Raw genomic sequence first — 15,903 nt, forward strand, 5'->3', positions numbered from 1 at the left:
GTATATACAATATATATTAGTAAATAATTGCTTATGAATGTTCTCCATTGTGGTGGAAGGTATAAAATATGAGGACAATTTTTTAAAGAAAAAAATTAGATATTTTCAAATTTTGTAGTAATTGGAAGGTATAAAATATGAGAAAATAAAGGTTTCCAAAATTGTGTATTAATTAGAAGGTACAATTAATGTTTGGAGAATTTTGTATTAATTAGAAGGTACAAAATATGACAATAATTTTTAAGAAAAAAAAAGACTAATGGTAGATATTTCTAGAAGTTCATAAAAAGTCTAAAGTTAAGGAATAAGCATTTAAATTTTGAAGAAAAGAAAATATTGGAAATTGTTGCACCATCCTTGTTCATTGTATTAATCAATAAGAACTAAAATAAAAGCTTTTTAATAAACTTAATTTAAAAATTGATAATTATAGAGATTATATAGACATTTAGAAAAATTCTATGATTTGATTGATTAGAAGAAAACACAAAATAATATTCCACGAATGGCCTCACACTACATTAAATTCTATGATTTGATTGATTAGAAGGAAAAACAAAATAACACTCCATAAATGACCTCACACTACATTTTACAAATTAAAAACACATTGTAAAATCACTATGAGTCAATATATTTTTATAGAAGAAAAATAATTGTTCCAAATCAGTCAGTACAATTTTTTTAATTATCAAAACAAAAGAATAAGACAAACTAGAATAATTATCAAAACAAAAGAATAAGACAAACTCGAACAATAACTATAAGAAGGTTAAGAATATTTTTACATTATAGAAAAATAAACTTCATAATAAAATATTTGAAAACAAAATTTTAAAAACAACAGTTTATAGAAATTGATAGTGAAAAAGTCAAAGACATTATTAAAACCAGATGGTTCGTGGATGGGGGCTGCAAGGTACGATGTCGTATTGTTTGTTGGCATCTGCGGTTGCGGACAGAACACTCTAACTACACTGTGGGCTCACATTATCCGGGAACTCTACTTCACAGTCCCTCGCTTTTGTGGCACTGATTTCAAAAACGGGACTTATTATCAGCATATAAAGATGAGGTGGTGCTTCTCATGCACATAGTTCAACCTCGAACAGTTCAGTGGCCACAATGCTACTTTTACAGTCCCATTCTCCCCATGTACTTTGCTTGAGGCCTTCTTCATGTTTGGGCCACATCAACAGGTATTTTTGCAATTTTTTCTTGAAACGGCTTTCTCAAAATGTGAACTCCTTGTGTCTAAGAATATGCTACTTCAAATGCCGCTCGAGAGTTTGTGATAAAAATTCTTCTGATGCTTGCCACGATCTTTGATTATGTCCTCCCGGATAAATTTGGTCAAATTAATTTACAATTTTCTAAATTCAAAGTGGTGGTGGGTTAATAGGTGAGATTTTTAAACTAGTTACATTTTGTAGATCGTACAAGTTCATCATGATAACGAGACCAATTCAAGTCTCGAGGGAACCTGACAGAATGAAGTTACGATTCACGAAAGAAAGGTAATAATTCGTATACTAATAATACACAAACTGTAAAAAGAATCTGAATGTTTTTCCCCAGCTTAAAAAAAAGGAAAGAATCTGATTGTCAAAGTAAAAAATTTGTTGGAAGACTGCATTTTTACCTTTTGATCGAGGAATCATACCAACAAGTATGAAGTGGGAAGTTTGAGTCGTCAAATGTTCTTGTTTATCGTCTTTTGATTCCCTCTTTGGCTTGCCGAAATCCGCTTTAATCTAAAATGATATTTGGGCCTCGTTGAAAAAGAGACGGCTTCGCCCAGTTTGGAGCCCTAGTGGTAAATTGACTCGTTACAGTGCAGTCTCCCCTTGAACAGTTGATATAAGAAAGGCAAAGACTCTTATTACGCTCGCAAGAATTCGCATCTTAGGATGTCATCACTGAGCCGATAGGTTCCTTCAGCAATGCCATGAATCCTTAGTTCATATATGTGTGGCTTGATTCACTGATAAAATTCTGGATGTTCTTAATACAAATGGATTTTCCGTGTACACTTATTGTGAAAACTTATTCTATCAAAGGGAAACTATATACTGCTAGAAAAGAGGGTAGCTGATAATGCTGGCTTGATGGCAGCACACTTGGATAATTAAGGTCAAACTTACCTCATCTCCACTTGAAAGATATTTTGGGTATTGTAACACAACATGGTATTAGAAATGGCCACGGCTATCCTCCAGACAAAATGCACCTTTGACCAAAATTGAAAAAGTCGAAAACACAATGGATTTTGCCGAAATTTTCAGCATTTCTTCATGATGATCTGTATGTTTTGTAATCGAAAACACCAAAAAATTTGAGAAAAAATCACTGTATTTTTGGAGATTTGAAGAATTGTTTTTTTGACTTTTGGTGTATTTTGTTTGGAGGATAGCCAACGCCATTAGAAATATGGACGATGGCTTCCATTGTCCTTAATCTCATTGTCTGCTGCTTTAGTTTAGTAGGTACAATGTTATGATATGTTTAAATTAGTAAAGGATTATGTTAAGTTGCAACCATTGAAGTATTTTCCTCCCGAGTATAGTTTGAGAGAAAAGCCTAAGATATGTATCTTTTTCTCATTTGTGATCTACCTAATACATTGAACCATCATTTCTAAACTCTTATATTCAGTTGGATTTGCACATGGAAATCCAAAATGAGTGGGTAGGTTGCCCATCTCTTATATTTATTCTTTTTATTTTTGAATTTCTAGGTCATTCTCCCTTCTCTTTAGGAACAATTGCAAGTGGTATAAATACCCCTTAGCTTTCATCATTGTTGCTAAGATGACGAGGGTTGTTTATCTAAGAAAAGATCTAAGTTTGTGAGCAAGGAAGAGGTCAAGGGATTATATACAGAATTTGAAAAAAAGTAGAAGGAAGATACAATCTCTAGGTAAAAGCTAAGGGGAAAAAAAAGATCGGAAGTCAATGTTCCATACAATTATACTTTTATGTTAAACAAGAAGGATGCCAGACCTTGGAAGATCCTAATCCATCTAGACCAAAGATGACGAAGAGGAACTAGAAAAAAGGTTTTCAACCCCCTCTTAATATTTTGATGAATGAACGAATGAAGGTATTTTAATGACGTCCACGAGACCAACCAGCCTGTGGGACCCTCTTCATGTTCTTTTCAATGTCAACCCACTTGTTATGAATTTGCTTTAAGAAGTTTGCTGTTTTATATAGTCTTGTTTCCTCAAAAATTTGGTGTAATTAACCCTCCTTCAAATTGTCCTCGAACTGCTCTCAGATACCTTGGTATGCTGCACATTCAAAGATGGAGTGCCATTCCGTTTCAACACGTCCTTTATTGTAGTAGATGCATTTTCTTTCTTCCCAATCCTCCTTGGACACTGTCCACCTCCTCGTCTCACATTGTAAATGATGGGATCCCGTTCGTAACTGTGCCATTAACAACCTATTTTTACCTTTCATATCTACATGAAGGTAATCTTTAATCTCACGGCACCATGTGGGGTTGAAGTCTTTCACATAGTGGGCCTTTTTCTTCCCTATTTGTTTTGTCCACATGACTGCTTTAAATATTTCCAACACGAACCTTTTTATCTCTTCATTGGTGTTGGGGCGCTCTAGTATGTTAATGTCCCACTTAATTAGCCATTTTTCATTTTGCTTCATCCACATTTTCTTTCTTCGGGCTAGCCCCTCTTCAACAACCAGCTTATCCATATTTTCCACCTTGTTTAAATAGCTTAACAAACGTATAATTACAGATGCTTCCATCAGGAACATCCTTGCTTCAGCCAAGAGGATCTCGTATGGTATAGTTGATTTGACTTTAAGGTTAGTAGTGATGAGGTTCTTTTGCATTCTTTTTATTTGCTTCCTTTTGTAGTTGGATAGGCTGCTTCCCCAAACCTCACACTCGTATAACACAACAGGGGTGACCAGCAGTCCAAAAAGAATCTTTTTGGTTTTCGAATCCCAAAGCTCCTTCTGTCTACACTTATTTTGTAGCAAAAAGGAAGCCCTCCAACTCCCTTGTATCCGCTTAGCTCTACAAGTTTCCCAATTGAGCTTGTTGTTAAAGTCTATGCCAAAGTATTTATACTCTTCCACAATCTCAATAGTATTTCCTTCAAATTGGAGGTCAACTTGCTGTTGTTTCCTTAGAGAGAACACCATAACTTTAGTCTTGCTAGTGTTCACTCGCATCCCAACTTCGTGGCAAAAGCTCTCCAAAGTTTTCAAGTGCTCTCTTAGATCCTTGGCTGTTTGTGCAATTAGAACAAGATCATCCACATAGAGAAGCAACTTCACCACATATTTGGCAAGTTGGACTCCTCCCCCCAAAGTTTTATTTAACCATTCCTCCAACTTATCAATATATAAGCCAAATTGGGTAGGCGAGAGAGGGCAACCTTGCTTAACCCAATGTCACTACCAAAACATTTTGACATGCCATCTTTCGTTCTGATTCTAGCTCTAACTTTCTCATAAAGTCTATGAACGACCGCTCTAAGCTCATATGGAATTTTAAGTTCCTCCATCCATTTCCAAAGTTTTTCCCTATGGACAGTGCCAAAAGCTTTTTTGAAATCCACAAAACAACAAAAAACCTCTTTGCCTTGGATATCCCAAACCTTCTCAATAAGGTGTCTAAGAGTGATGCAATAGTCAATCGTAGAGTATTTTGATCTAAACCCAGCTTGCCCTTTTGTTCTCTTTTCTTCTTTCTCAGCCCAGCAACTGATTTTGCGCTCTATCATTGTTTACCGTATGGGGTAAATGGTTTATTAATGCATGTAGACAATAGACAAGAACATGTAACACAATAGTACTCCTTTTATTATTCGCATATATGCGGAAGAGATTGCATAGTGATTTCAATGATGATTACAACCATGATCCAAAGTTATACATATACTATCCCGAAGGGGCACGTCAGCTACATAACAATTACCGATGACATTAACGTGTCGGCTACTCAACATTTACTGACGACATCATCCACCCCAAAAGAAAAAGTCGTCTCCGGACGACAATTACAAAATATTCGAGATAGATTAACAAAACGGAATACATTAACTGACTAACTACAACAAGATAGATCTATTTCTGTTACACCACTTTCACATTCGTCCCGTGCTTGCACCAAACTGGTCTGCAAACCACGTTGCATTTGTAGCTTCTGCTAACACAATACTGTCTCCTTAATCAAGCTGACCTTGATAGCCACCCGTGCTACTTTCTCTGCTTCCAACTCCTGGGTACCCTAAGCCAAGTGTTGCTATACTGCCTTCAACTGGATGATCAGCTCCTCCCGAGCTCTCTATGCATCCACCAAGACAGCTTCACGTCCCACACCTACTCCACGTGCCTCAAAGCGTATCACCCCTCACGAAAGGCTTGCTCTGTTGTTCCCTCCACCTCTGGTACATAGACACTCCGTGCCTGCAGCAGCTCTAGGTCTCATCAACTGGTCATACTTCCCACGACTAATAATTGCATCGACTGGGGGTCTAGGGGGCATCGCCCCTAGCGGGGTTGAGGGGCAGCACCCTCGCGAGGTCATGGGCAGAGCCCTATGCGATATAGGGTGGGGTTGAGGGGCAGCGCCCCCATCGCCAGGACCAAATTAGCACTCTCAAAGCCACACAAAACTCCATGGAACACACCATTTTGTGATTTTCTTCCGATCCCACTCTTTTTGACAACTGCTTATGTTTTTCCCTTCCCTTTGGCATCATGCATTATTTATTTTGAACATTTTTGATTTGTCGTCGTTTTTTTTTTTAAGTTGTAGATTCTTCCTCTAAGTTTTTCTTCCACTTCCTCTTTCCTGTAGACTCCATTTGTTCTTCTGCTTAGTTAGGTCAGTTATTCCTTCCTGCAACCAAATTCTTCTGGTTTCTTGCGTCCATACGACCCTTACTTCCATACTCTTCTTTCACAAATACCCATATGGTCGTACCAACTATTGTTTCAATTGACCATCCTCTTATGCCATACGGGTCTTGTATTGTGATCAATACTTACGATTTCAGTATCTAGTTTGTGTATGACCCCCTTCATGTTGTTGCCTGCGTTCAACCCAGTTCGCCGTATGGTTGAATAATAAGAAGACCATACGACGCTGCTAATTGGTAAGTGGAGCCGTACGATACCTATCATGCTCTATTGAATTACCATACATTGGGAAAAAAGAGGATGCCGTACGGTAGACTTTCTTGTGGAGAAACAGTACGGTGTTTCATGTTAACTCTTTTCTTATTTAAGCTTACTGTACGGTCATGGGGGGCTCTTAAAAGCCGTATGGTGTTTATTGTCTTGCTGCCGTACGGTGACTATACAGTGATCTTATAACTCTTTTTTTTTTTCCAATTTTTTTCTTTCCTTTTTTTTTTTTCAATTTTTTCCCCCTTTTTTTCCGCTGAATTTTACTGCTCCTCGATATTCATTGACGACGAAACAGGTCGCGCATGATATATTTTCAACTTGGAACCATTCACCGTTTCTGAAATTTCCTGCTCGTCCAATGTCCATAATTTTATTGCTCCGTTATCACCTACTTCCCAAATTTGGTATGGCTCAACCCATTTGAATTTAAACTTGCTCGGTTTGATTTCGTTCCGTCCCTCATACTTCAACACGAGCTGTCCTGGTTGGAACTTGTTTAGCTTTAGGTGTTTATCATGCCACGCTTTACGCTTGTTCTGTGTCACCTCCGTGGCCCATTGTGTCTGCAATCGTCATTCATCAAGTTTATTTAAGTTATATGATCTCTCTCTTAGGTTTTCCATATCGCTCAGTTTGTTCTCGAAACTTGGTACTATGAATTCTGTTGGCTGCCACTCCTTGCCGTCAATAACTGTATTATTGATTTTAGAGCCTTCACTCCGTACTGCTGAAGTTTATATTAAACCCTTCCTCTTTGTTTCTTGTGTAGACTGTATGATGTGTTTTCCTTGCTGCCAACACCTTTCTACTATATACGTGGTTCGACGTAACATTTTCTTCCCGCATTGTTTGTTTATTGTGTACCATACAGTGGAATCTTTCCTTTTTCTGGGTTCGTACTATATGTTCTTCCCTTCAGCTTTTGTCGTAACTGCCTTTCCTTCTTCCGCTTCTCTGTATTTCTTCGGACATTCATTTTCCTCTTCTTTCTCACCTTCGTTGACTCGTAACATAGTACAACTCGGAAAGAGCTCGTAATCCTCCATTTGCCAGTGGAAAAGGCCGTTTACCGAATTCAAATCATCGTCTGTCGATCCACCTTCCAACTGTAGGACTCCTTCCTTGTTGGGTTCCAATCGCTACTTTTCTTCATCCTCTTCTTCAGAATTAGATGATACGAATTCTTTGCCCACCATTTGTGTGTGTAAATCAATAATGAATTTTCGTCCTTTGCTTTCCATTGATAGTGTATTCTTCTTCCAGTCATGCTTAACCTTTGCTTGTATAAGCCATCCCCAGCCCAAAATGGCGTCATATCCTCTCCTCTTCAGCGGGATGACGATGAAGTCGAGTAGGAACGACCGTATTCCAATAGTCACTGGTTGTGCCATCAGGATTCCCAACGGTTTGATCCCATGCTGGTCTGCCATGAGCAAGTAGAATGTAGGTGGCCACAACGTCATCTGTTCCAACTTCTTCCAGGTATCTTCTGGTAGGACGTTTACCCTTGAACCTCCGTCCACAATTGTGTTTGAAAGGACTGTTCCTAATATACCCATCTCAATGACCGCCAGATGCTGTCCGGATGTGAGGGCTAACAGCATTGGGTCCGCTGCACTTGCTCCGCTTTCCTTCTCCCTTCCGTTCGCTGTACTTGCTCCACTTTCCTTCTCCCTTTCCTATTCTTTTGGTAATTTAGCAGTCAGGGCTATGTTTGTGAGTGTTGTTCGTAGTTGAGGCATTGTGAGGATCCAATCATTTAACTTGACTGGTACTTCCATTTGTAATATCTGCTGTATGATGTTCTGTTATGCGTAGTTCCTTATTGAGGTACCAGTAGTCTCCTTCAGTTGTGATTTCTCTTCTTGTGTTGCTTTCTCAATTTCCATCTACGCTTCTTCCAATCTTTTTTTCTTTCGTCGGGTCGGGGTACAGTTTTTCTTGTTTACGAGTGATTGCTAAGACTTCTTCGTCTGCACCGATGCTGATCAAATTCACTCTTGTTTTCGAGCACTTGGCATCTTCATGATCTCCAGGACTGCACCATCGGCATAACAACTTTGGTGTATTCGTTGATGTACAATTTCGTGCAAAGTGGCCCCACAAATTGCATGCTTGGCATTGAACCATTGGGTGACCGTTCGCATCGTACTAAATTCGGTTGCGGCCCCCATTGTTATTGTTGGTATTACTGTTTTGCCCTCTTCTATTATTTCTGTACCCACCCGAAGTGGCACCATCGTTGCTTGTGTTTCCGTTCCCTCCTGACGCGGAAGCCTCCTGTGTCAGGAGCACTTGTTGATGCCCTCTTGTTTTCATATTGAAGGGGTATTCTTTTGTGGAATGTCCCATAATTTGACAGATATCGTAGAACTAGTTTTTTAGACAGGATCCCTTTGTGTGACCTTCTGTCTTACATTCCGTGCACCATAGCTCGTTTCCCTTCGTCTTCTGCATATTTTTAAATTCGTTCATCATTTTGATCATATCCTTTTGAAGAGCTCGGACCTTCTTACTGTCCTTTTCATCACCACTACTATCTCCTTTCAAAGATGAGTCATCTGAGTCGGATGAGCTACTTTTCTTCTTCTTTTTCTTTTTTGTTCACTTTCTAAGTTCATCACCCGATTGTATGCTTCGATGTATGATGATGACGGTACAATCTTCATTTTCTTCCTTAACTCCGGGCATAGTCCTTCAATGAACCACCTATTTTTCAGCCTATCCGCTGGCTTACTTTCCATTTTATTTATTAATTCTTTTAGCTTTTTGGCATATACACGGATTGTTTTATTTTTCTCTTGCTTTGTGGTGTAGATTTCTGCTATGATCTCATTGTCATCTCGCAGCAATTGAAATTCGGTGATAAACTCTTTTTTGACTCCCGCCCATGTAGTTAATTTTTGGGGATCGATGTCGGCAAACCAATCGAGTGCTGCACCCCTTAGGGTTGCTAGAAATTGTCGGACCCATTCATTTGTGTCGATTACGCCATTCGCCATCCAAATTGTTTCGCATGTCTTACAGTGTCTGATTGGATCGGTCGTTCCATGACCATCAAACTTTGGCAATTTTTCCTTTGGTCTAGCCATTACTATTCGAGTTGGAGGTACTTGTTGTGTACCCGTGCTATTTTGCACTCCTGCGTTGCTCTGCACTCCCGCGCTGCTCTGCACACCCGTGCTGTTCTGCACACCCCCGTTGTTTCGGACTATCGTCTTATTTCCAACAGCAGCGTTACTTGGTGAAAAAGGGTTTTCCTCCAACAAAGTTTCTTCCGAAGCGTATCGCTGACGAAGAGTTCACTCCACGCTTGTGCTCCCTTGGCACTCCAAGCCGTGCGAGTTGATTCCCTTCCGTTTGGATTCTCTTCCCTCGGCGTATACAGGTTCAGAATTTTCTCCCTTGTTGCTTCCACCAAATTCAACCGCTATTGAGTCTCTTCCAACAATTTCTCGGTGCTTCGGTGTTTGTCGGCAATTTGTTGAAACTTTCGTTTGTGCTCGGTCTGTTGTGCTAAAATTAAAATTTCTTGTGCGGTGCATATTTCATCTTTTCCTTTTATCTTATTTCTATCCTTGTTAAGCTGATTCGGCATTAGTCTTCAGTCCTCCTTCGTTCTAGGTCCATGGGGCAACGGTGCCAAATGTTGACCGTATGGGGTAAACGGTCTATTAATGCATGCAGAGAATAGACAAGAACATGTAACACAACAGTACTCTTTTTATTATTCACATATATGCCAAAGAGATTACATAGTGCTTCCAATGATGATTACAACCATGATCCAAAGTTGTACATATACCATCCCGAAGGGGCCTGTCAGCTACATAACAAGAACCTTCTTGAAGGGGCCTGTCGGCTACATAACAATTACCGATGACATCAACCCGTCGGCTACTCAATATTTATCGATGACAATCATGCCCCTGAATAATTTGCCAAGGATGGGATTAACCATAATTGTGCGGTAGTTAGACGGATTGTTGATATCTCCACTTGTGTAGAGGTATGACCACGTTGGTGGTCCAACTTGTTGAAAAGCCGTTTTGATTAACTTTGTTGAAAATATCTAGGATGTGCAAAGCAAGAAGTTCCATGCCCGACTTTAAAATTTCAGCTTGCAGCCCATCAATATCCTCTACCGAGAAAAGTTCAATAGAGGTGCTAATTCTGGAAGGTGTATTTCCATTTTGGATTCTCTCATAAAGGACTTTTGCATACTCAAACCACTGGCTGTCTGTAATATTGTTTCTAATTTGCTGCTTCTTTTGTTGTAGTTCTTTCCAAAACCTCCTAGGGTTGTGCTTCCCCAAAGAGATTAGCTCTTCTCTTCTTGATGTGACATATCTCTCATTTTTAACTCTTATGGGCTTCTCATATGATATTTTCTTTTGCTTGTTCGATTCATCCTTTTTGAGTGCTTTTTTTGCTGCCTTGCACTCTTCATCATACCAAGGGTTGGAAGGGAAAGTGTTGTTGTCCCTCTTTTTAGACCGAGATCTTTTACATGTTTCTAAAGCTTTATGGATTACAAGGATGAGCTGGCTGCTGCAAATGTGCTCCTTGTTCGCTTTTGAGATTCCAAGATGATGCTCCAATGTGGTCACAAATAGCTCTTGATTTTCTTGGTTCAAGCTGATTTTCCATTGAGAATTATTGTTCTTGTGCAAGATGTTATCTGCTTCCTGCAATCTTTGATTTTGAATATCCAATTTCACTAAGAGTGGCATGTGATCAGACTTCAACTCAATAGGACATGCTCCAACATTAAATTCCAGCAGTCTAGAGATAGAAGTTTGAGAACAAAGGATGTAGTCCACCACGCTGTGACCATTGTAGGTCTTACATGTGATACCTCCCGAGCTTGGCCACTTTGCCATCCCATTACAAATGATTAACCCATGCAAGCTGCAAACTCCTAGCAGTTCAGCCCCAAAGTGGGACACAATACCCTGTCCATCTTCTGAGATCCTTTCCCACATATGAAGATTCCACATTACAAATTAGGAGAGAAGTAGAGGGAAATCCATGGCTGAGCAAGATCAAAATTACTTTAAAGATGCAATGCATTTATCATCTCAAAGAGAAGCTCAATGCAGCCTTGTAGAACAATGCCTAGGTGGAATAACACATACTCATGGAGATAGGTGGTTTTTGTTATCTGCTTCCTGCAATCTTTGATTTTGAATATCCAATTTCACTAAGAGTGGCATGTGATCAGACTTCAACTCAATAGGACATGCTCCAACATTAAATTCCAGCAGTCTAGAGATAGAAGTTTGAGAACAAAGGATGTAGTCCACCACGCTGTGACCATTGTAGGTCTTACATGTGATACCTCCTGAGCTTGGCCACTTTGCCATCCCATTACAAATGATTAACCCATGCAAGCTGCAAACTCCTAGCAGTTCAGCCCCAAAGCGGGACACAATACCCTGTCCATCTTCTGAGATCCTTTCCCACATATGAAGATTCCACATTACAAATTAGGAGAGAAGTAGAGGGAAATCCATGGCTGAGCAAGATCAAAATTACTTTAAAGATGCAATGCATTTATCATCTCAAAGAGAAGCTCAATGCAGCCTTGTAGAACAATGCCTAGGTGGAATAACACATACTCATGGAGATAGGTGGTTTTTACCAAATCATTAAAGTAGACTTAGCTAATTTTTGATGCATTTACTTAAAAAGACATATGAACACTGGAATAGATCATACACTGTCCAGTTCATATATATCTGCGAGGAAAAAAATGTGGAAGAATACATGGAGGAATTCCAAGTTTTAAAGTCAAAGGGAAAAATTCTAGAAGACATGGTGCTTGATATCTACTTTTTTGACATGTATACAAAAATTCAAAATGATATATCTATATCTGGGAAGGTCCGCATCCTTGTAGATGTTGTAATAGCATTAGCAAACCAAAATAACTTATCAAAGCACATTGAATACTTCCAACTTCCAACTAAAACTATGGCTCCCGATGAAACCACCAAGATCAACTAGGGGGATTTTTGTCCCTAAACCGAGTATTTTCAAGAGGGTTTTCATTCTAAAATCAGAGATGAACATGGGTTCTCTTAGAGTCAGAGCAAATACCATAACACAATTAACCACAACAATGAACTAACCTTCTTTTATAACATTTTAGAGGAAATAAAATAATAATTTCCTCTTTCCCTCCTAAAGCTCTTTTTCAAAGTAGATAATAATATTTTATGTTGATCAAAGATCCCTTTGTGCCTGGCCGGCCCCTTCAAGGCACAACTTAAAACACTTAAAATTAAATAATTGTACTTGATTTTCTTTTTTATTTTCCTTCTTAAAACTTCTTAATATATAATAAATTAATAATTTAATTATTCACTCATGTTACAAAAGCATGGAAATGAGTAACTATGAACTTTTGATCATAATCTTTGAGGACTTAGGCGATGAATTGAAGCAGCTTGGCATTATCATAGAAATATCATGCTTCTCCAAGAAGTTTGGTGATCTCCCAAAAAGATGGAATTGTATTTCGAAAGCATCTTGAGGCTCCCAAGATCACCCAAGTTCACTTCCGTGAACAAGACCCCTACTTGATCAAGCTTGTGCTCTCCAAGAAAGTTTGAGTTCTCCCTTGTGCACCAACTAGCTAGGGAAATAACTTTGAAAATAAGCTATTTCACAAACTGATTATGCTTGAGAAGGGGACATTACAAGGTGCTCAATTTTGATGCAAGTTTTGACCTTGAAGCATTGGTAAATATCTCATCTATCATCAAAGAATTTTAATAGAAACATTGCCTCTATGCTTTAGAAATGAAATCTTATTTATCTTCTCCTTTCCCTTGAGCAAGCAATAGTTGTATGCCATAAATCAATTCTTGAATGGAGTCCAATTTTTCCAAATTTGTAGATTTTCCACATCGAATATACAAAGATTTGTTACATAATTTTTTCGAATTTGACATAGCTGAGTTTTTGTATTGCCAAATCTAACTTAACTTATTCCTATAATAAATAGAAATCAACAGAAATTGAAATCTCATTATGTTCGAAATTGAAAACCGTGCCTCTATTGGTTAGAAAACTTAGGAACATGTCAATTTGGCTTCAATTCATTTCCAAAATCCGTGGATAATATTCGTTGAGGTGAAGTTTGAACAAACTTCTATTGACTTCATATTATTTCTAGAGAACTTTGCTCTTGGTTTGTCCCAAAATTGATTTCCCTCAAGGGCAGGTTTTTGTCTAAGCCTCTTTCCATGTCTAGAGAACTTAAAGCTTTATGTTCTTCTATATCGAAGTCTCAAATCTTAGAAAGCATAGCCAAAAAATACTAAGTTATTGGGTTCGCACCCTAGACCCTCAAATTAGGTGAACTGGGTTTGAGTTTGTGTGGGGGTTTGGCTTGGGTTCGTGTAGGGTCTGCACCTAGCCCTACTGGATGCGGACCCTACATGAACCCAACCCAAACCCCCACTCGTACTCGGTTAGTTCACATTGGTGAACCCACAGGGCTGGGTGTGGACCCTATACAAACCCAACCCAAACCCCCATGCGTACTCAGTCCCAATTCGCATCAGGACCCGGTTCGGACTCGGGCGAACCCACAGGGCTGGGTGCGGACCTTGCTTGAACCCTTCTTGAACCCGGGTAGATTGAGCAAGGACCCGCGCAAACCCATTAGAACCTTCGGCATCCAGCTTATAAAGTGGGCCCAAAAACAAAAAAAATACATTTTTTGTAGTTATTTTATTTGGTTCTAAGTTCTAACCCTAAAATGTAATGTTCCCAATTTTAATTAACTTGGGCCCAAGTTATTAATGTTTGTATTTAGGGGTTCCGATTGATTTAGTATATCTCAGACCTATTTTTATTTAATTGTTACATAGGTGTTGGCCGTTGGCTATTTTTGTAAACTCTCGGGATGTTTATCCAAAGAGTATTTAAACACGGCTTGTAGGTAGTAGTAGGTATGCTTTGGATTATATTTCTCTGTACTGCGAATTCCTGTTGGGGATTCCTGTTGTTTGCCATTTCGGAAGTGAAAGACCTTCCCTATTTGGTTCGTGCGGTTTCGGTGGGATTCAATCCTCACCCTATTCCGTCTGTGTACTTGGCTCGGAACTAGAGAATCAGAACATCTTGTATGTGGAATGTTATTATTTGGCACAAAGTGTATCTATTTGATATCTGGTTACTTGCAAGTCGTCTGTGTTAAACATATTGCAACTTCACAACATATTACTTCATCGAATGAATTTGTATTTTTCCTTGCCATACCATATCTCTGTGCATTTCCATTCGTTGTGACACCCTCACCTTTGTACGACCCTTTTTTGTTGACCGTACTGCTGCAGTACACACAGTACGACCTGTTTGCTAGGATCATCGTACGGCTTGTGAAACACTGTATGGCCTGCCCCCCGTACAACATTCTGCACATGGTGTATGGCACGGCCTTCAGCTTTAACTGTATGCCATCCTGTCATAGTGTACGACCCTCTGTGCATTCTCCACCCACCGTATGGACACTCATTTCAGACCGTACGACCTTCCTCCAACAACCGTACAACATTATTTGGTTCCAGTTTGAATTTTGCCTTGCACTCACAGACCGTACGGCCTCAATTCAGGAATTGGTACATTGATTGAAGGCTCATAGCAGGTACGACATATTACAAAACACCTCCACAGGATGATGAACTTCTGGATATTTTAAGTAGGCATGAAAAAGTCTTCATGGATATTCCTCTTGACATACCACATCTCGAGGGTTTACAAAAATAGTCGACGGCCAACACCTACGGAACAATTAAATAAAAATAGGTCTGAGATATACTAAATCAATCGGAACCCCTAAATACAAACATTAATAACTTGGGCCCAAATTAATTAAAATTGGGAACATTACATAAAATGACCCATTATGAAGCCTCCAAACACACTTATTTCACATTTGCTCTCTCATTTTTCTAATGATGATGAGGATCTACTTGCAGCTACTGAAAATGCCATAGATGACTATTATTTTTGGTAATCCATTTGATGATTGATGAACATTATACATTGAATCATGTCTCAACTTTCAAACTTTCATGAACTACATTTTCATTTTGTAATTCCGCAATTCAATGTAATGATTTTCATTAGAATTGTGTTAATGTTTATCTTTGGTATTTGGCATTGATCAATGATCAAGCATCATGCTATGAAATGATTTAGTTTTGCAATTTTGTATATTTCTCTTGTTTTTTGAATATATATAAATACTGAAATCGATTACAAATCTTGTGCTCATTCAAGCAACAACATGAGAATTACAAACTTATTCAAGTTTCTTTCAAGCAACCACACTAGAAACAACATTTGGAAGACCAAGAGTCACAACTTAGAATCTACCTTTTACAATGAGACAAATACAATCAATAGAAGACCAACAATCACAACTTAGAATTCCACAAAGATGTCCCTCTACAAACTTATTCAAGTTCCTTTAGAGCAACCACACTAGAAACAACATTTGGAAGACCAAGAGTCACAACTTAGAATTCCACAAAGATGCCCCTCTTGGGACTTGAACCAAGGTTTCCACAATGAGAGCTCATTGCTTTAACCAACAAAGCTGAACCCCTTGGACTTTTTTGAATACACACACACACATACCATAATGGAATTTTTTTCCTCATACACAAGCACTGGGTTCTCATATATGAACCCGCCCCCAAACCTGAACCGGTAA

The 15,903-nt window shown here is 38.8% G+C and overlaps 1 protein-coding gene across 6 annotated transcripts in view; it reads left to right on the forward strand.

The window, feature by feature from the left end:
• Positions 1-880: 880 nt before the first annotated feature.
• Positions 881-15,903, forward strand: part of LOC149573126 (putative ion channel POLLUX-like 2) — a 412,830-nt gene continuing 397,807 nt past the window's right edge. For 3 of the 6 annotated variants that reach the window (XR_016360040.1, XR_016360041.1, XM_089814305.1), the window contains exon 1: positions 881-1,199. Coding sequence is in view for 2 of the 6 variants with exons in the window: in XM_089814305.1 (XP_089670431.1) it covers positions 1,126-1,199 (74 nt within the window). In the remaining 4 variants the exon portion in view is untranslated. Of the gene's footprint in view, positions 1,200-1,433; positions 1,518-15,903 lie in introns of all 6 variants that reach the window. The other 3 variants (XR_016360038.1, XR_016360039.1, XM_089814304.1) reach the window with 2 other exon arrangements.

Source organism: Cupressus sempervirens, chromosome 2 (genome assembly GCF_028749045.1).
Source record: "Cupressus sempervirens isolate cs-2001-9-10 chromosome 2, ASM2874904v1, whole genome shotgun sequence".
NCBI lineage: Eukaryota > Viridiplantae > Streptophyta > Pinopsida > Cupressales > Cupressaceae > Cupressus > Cupressus sempervirens.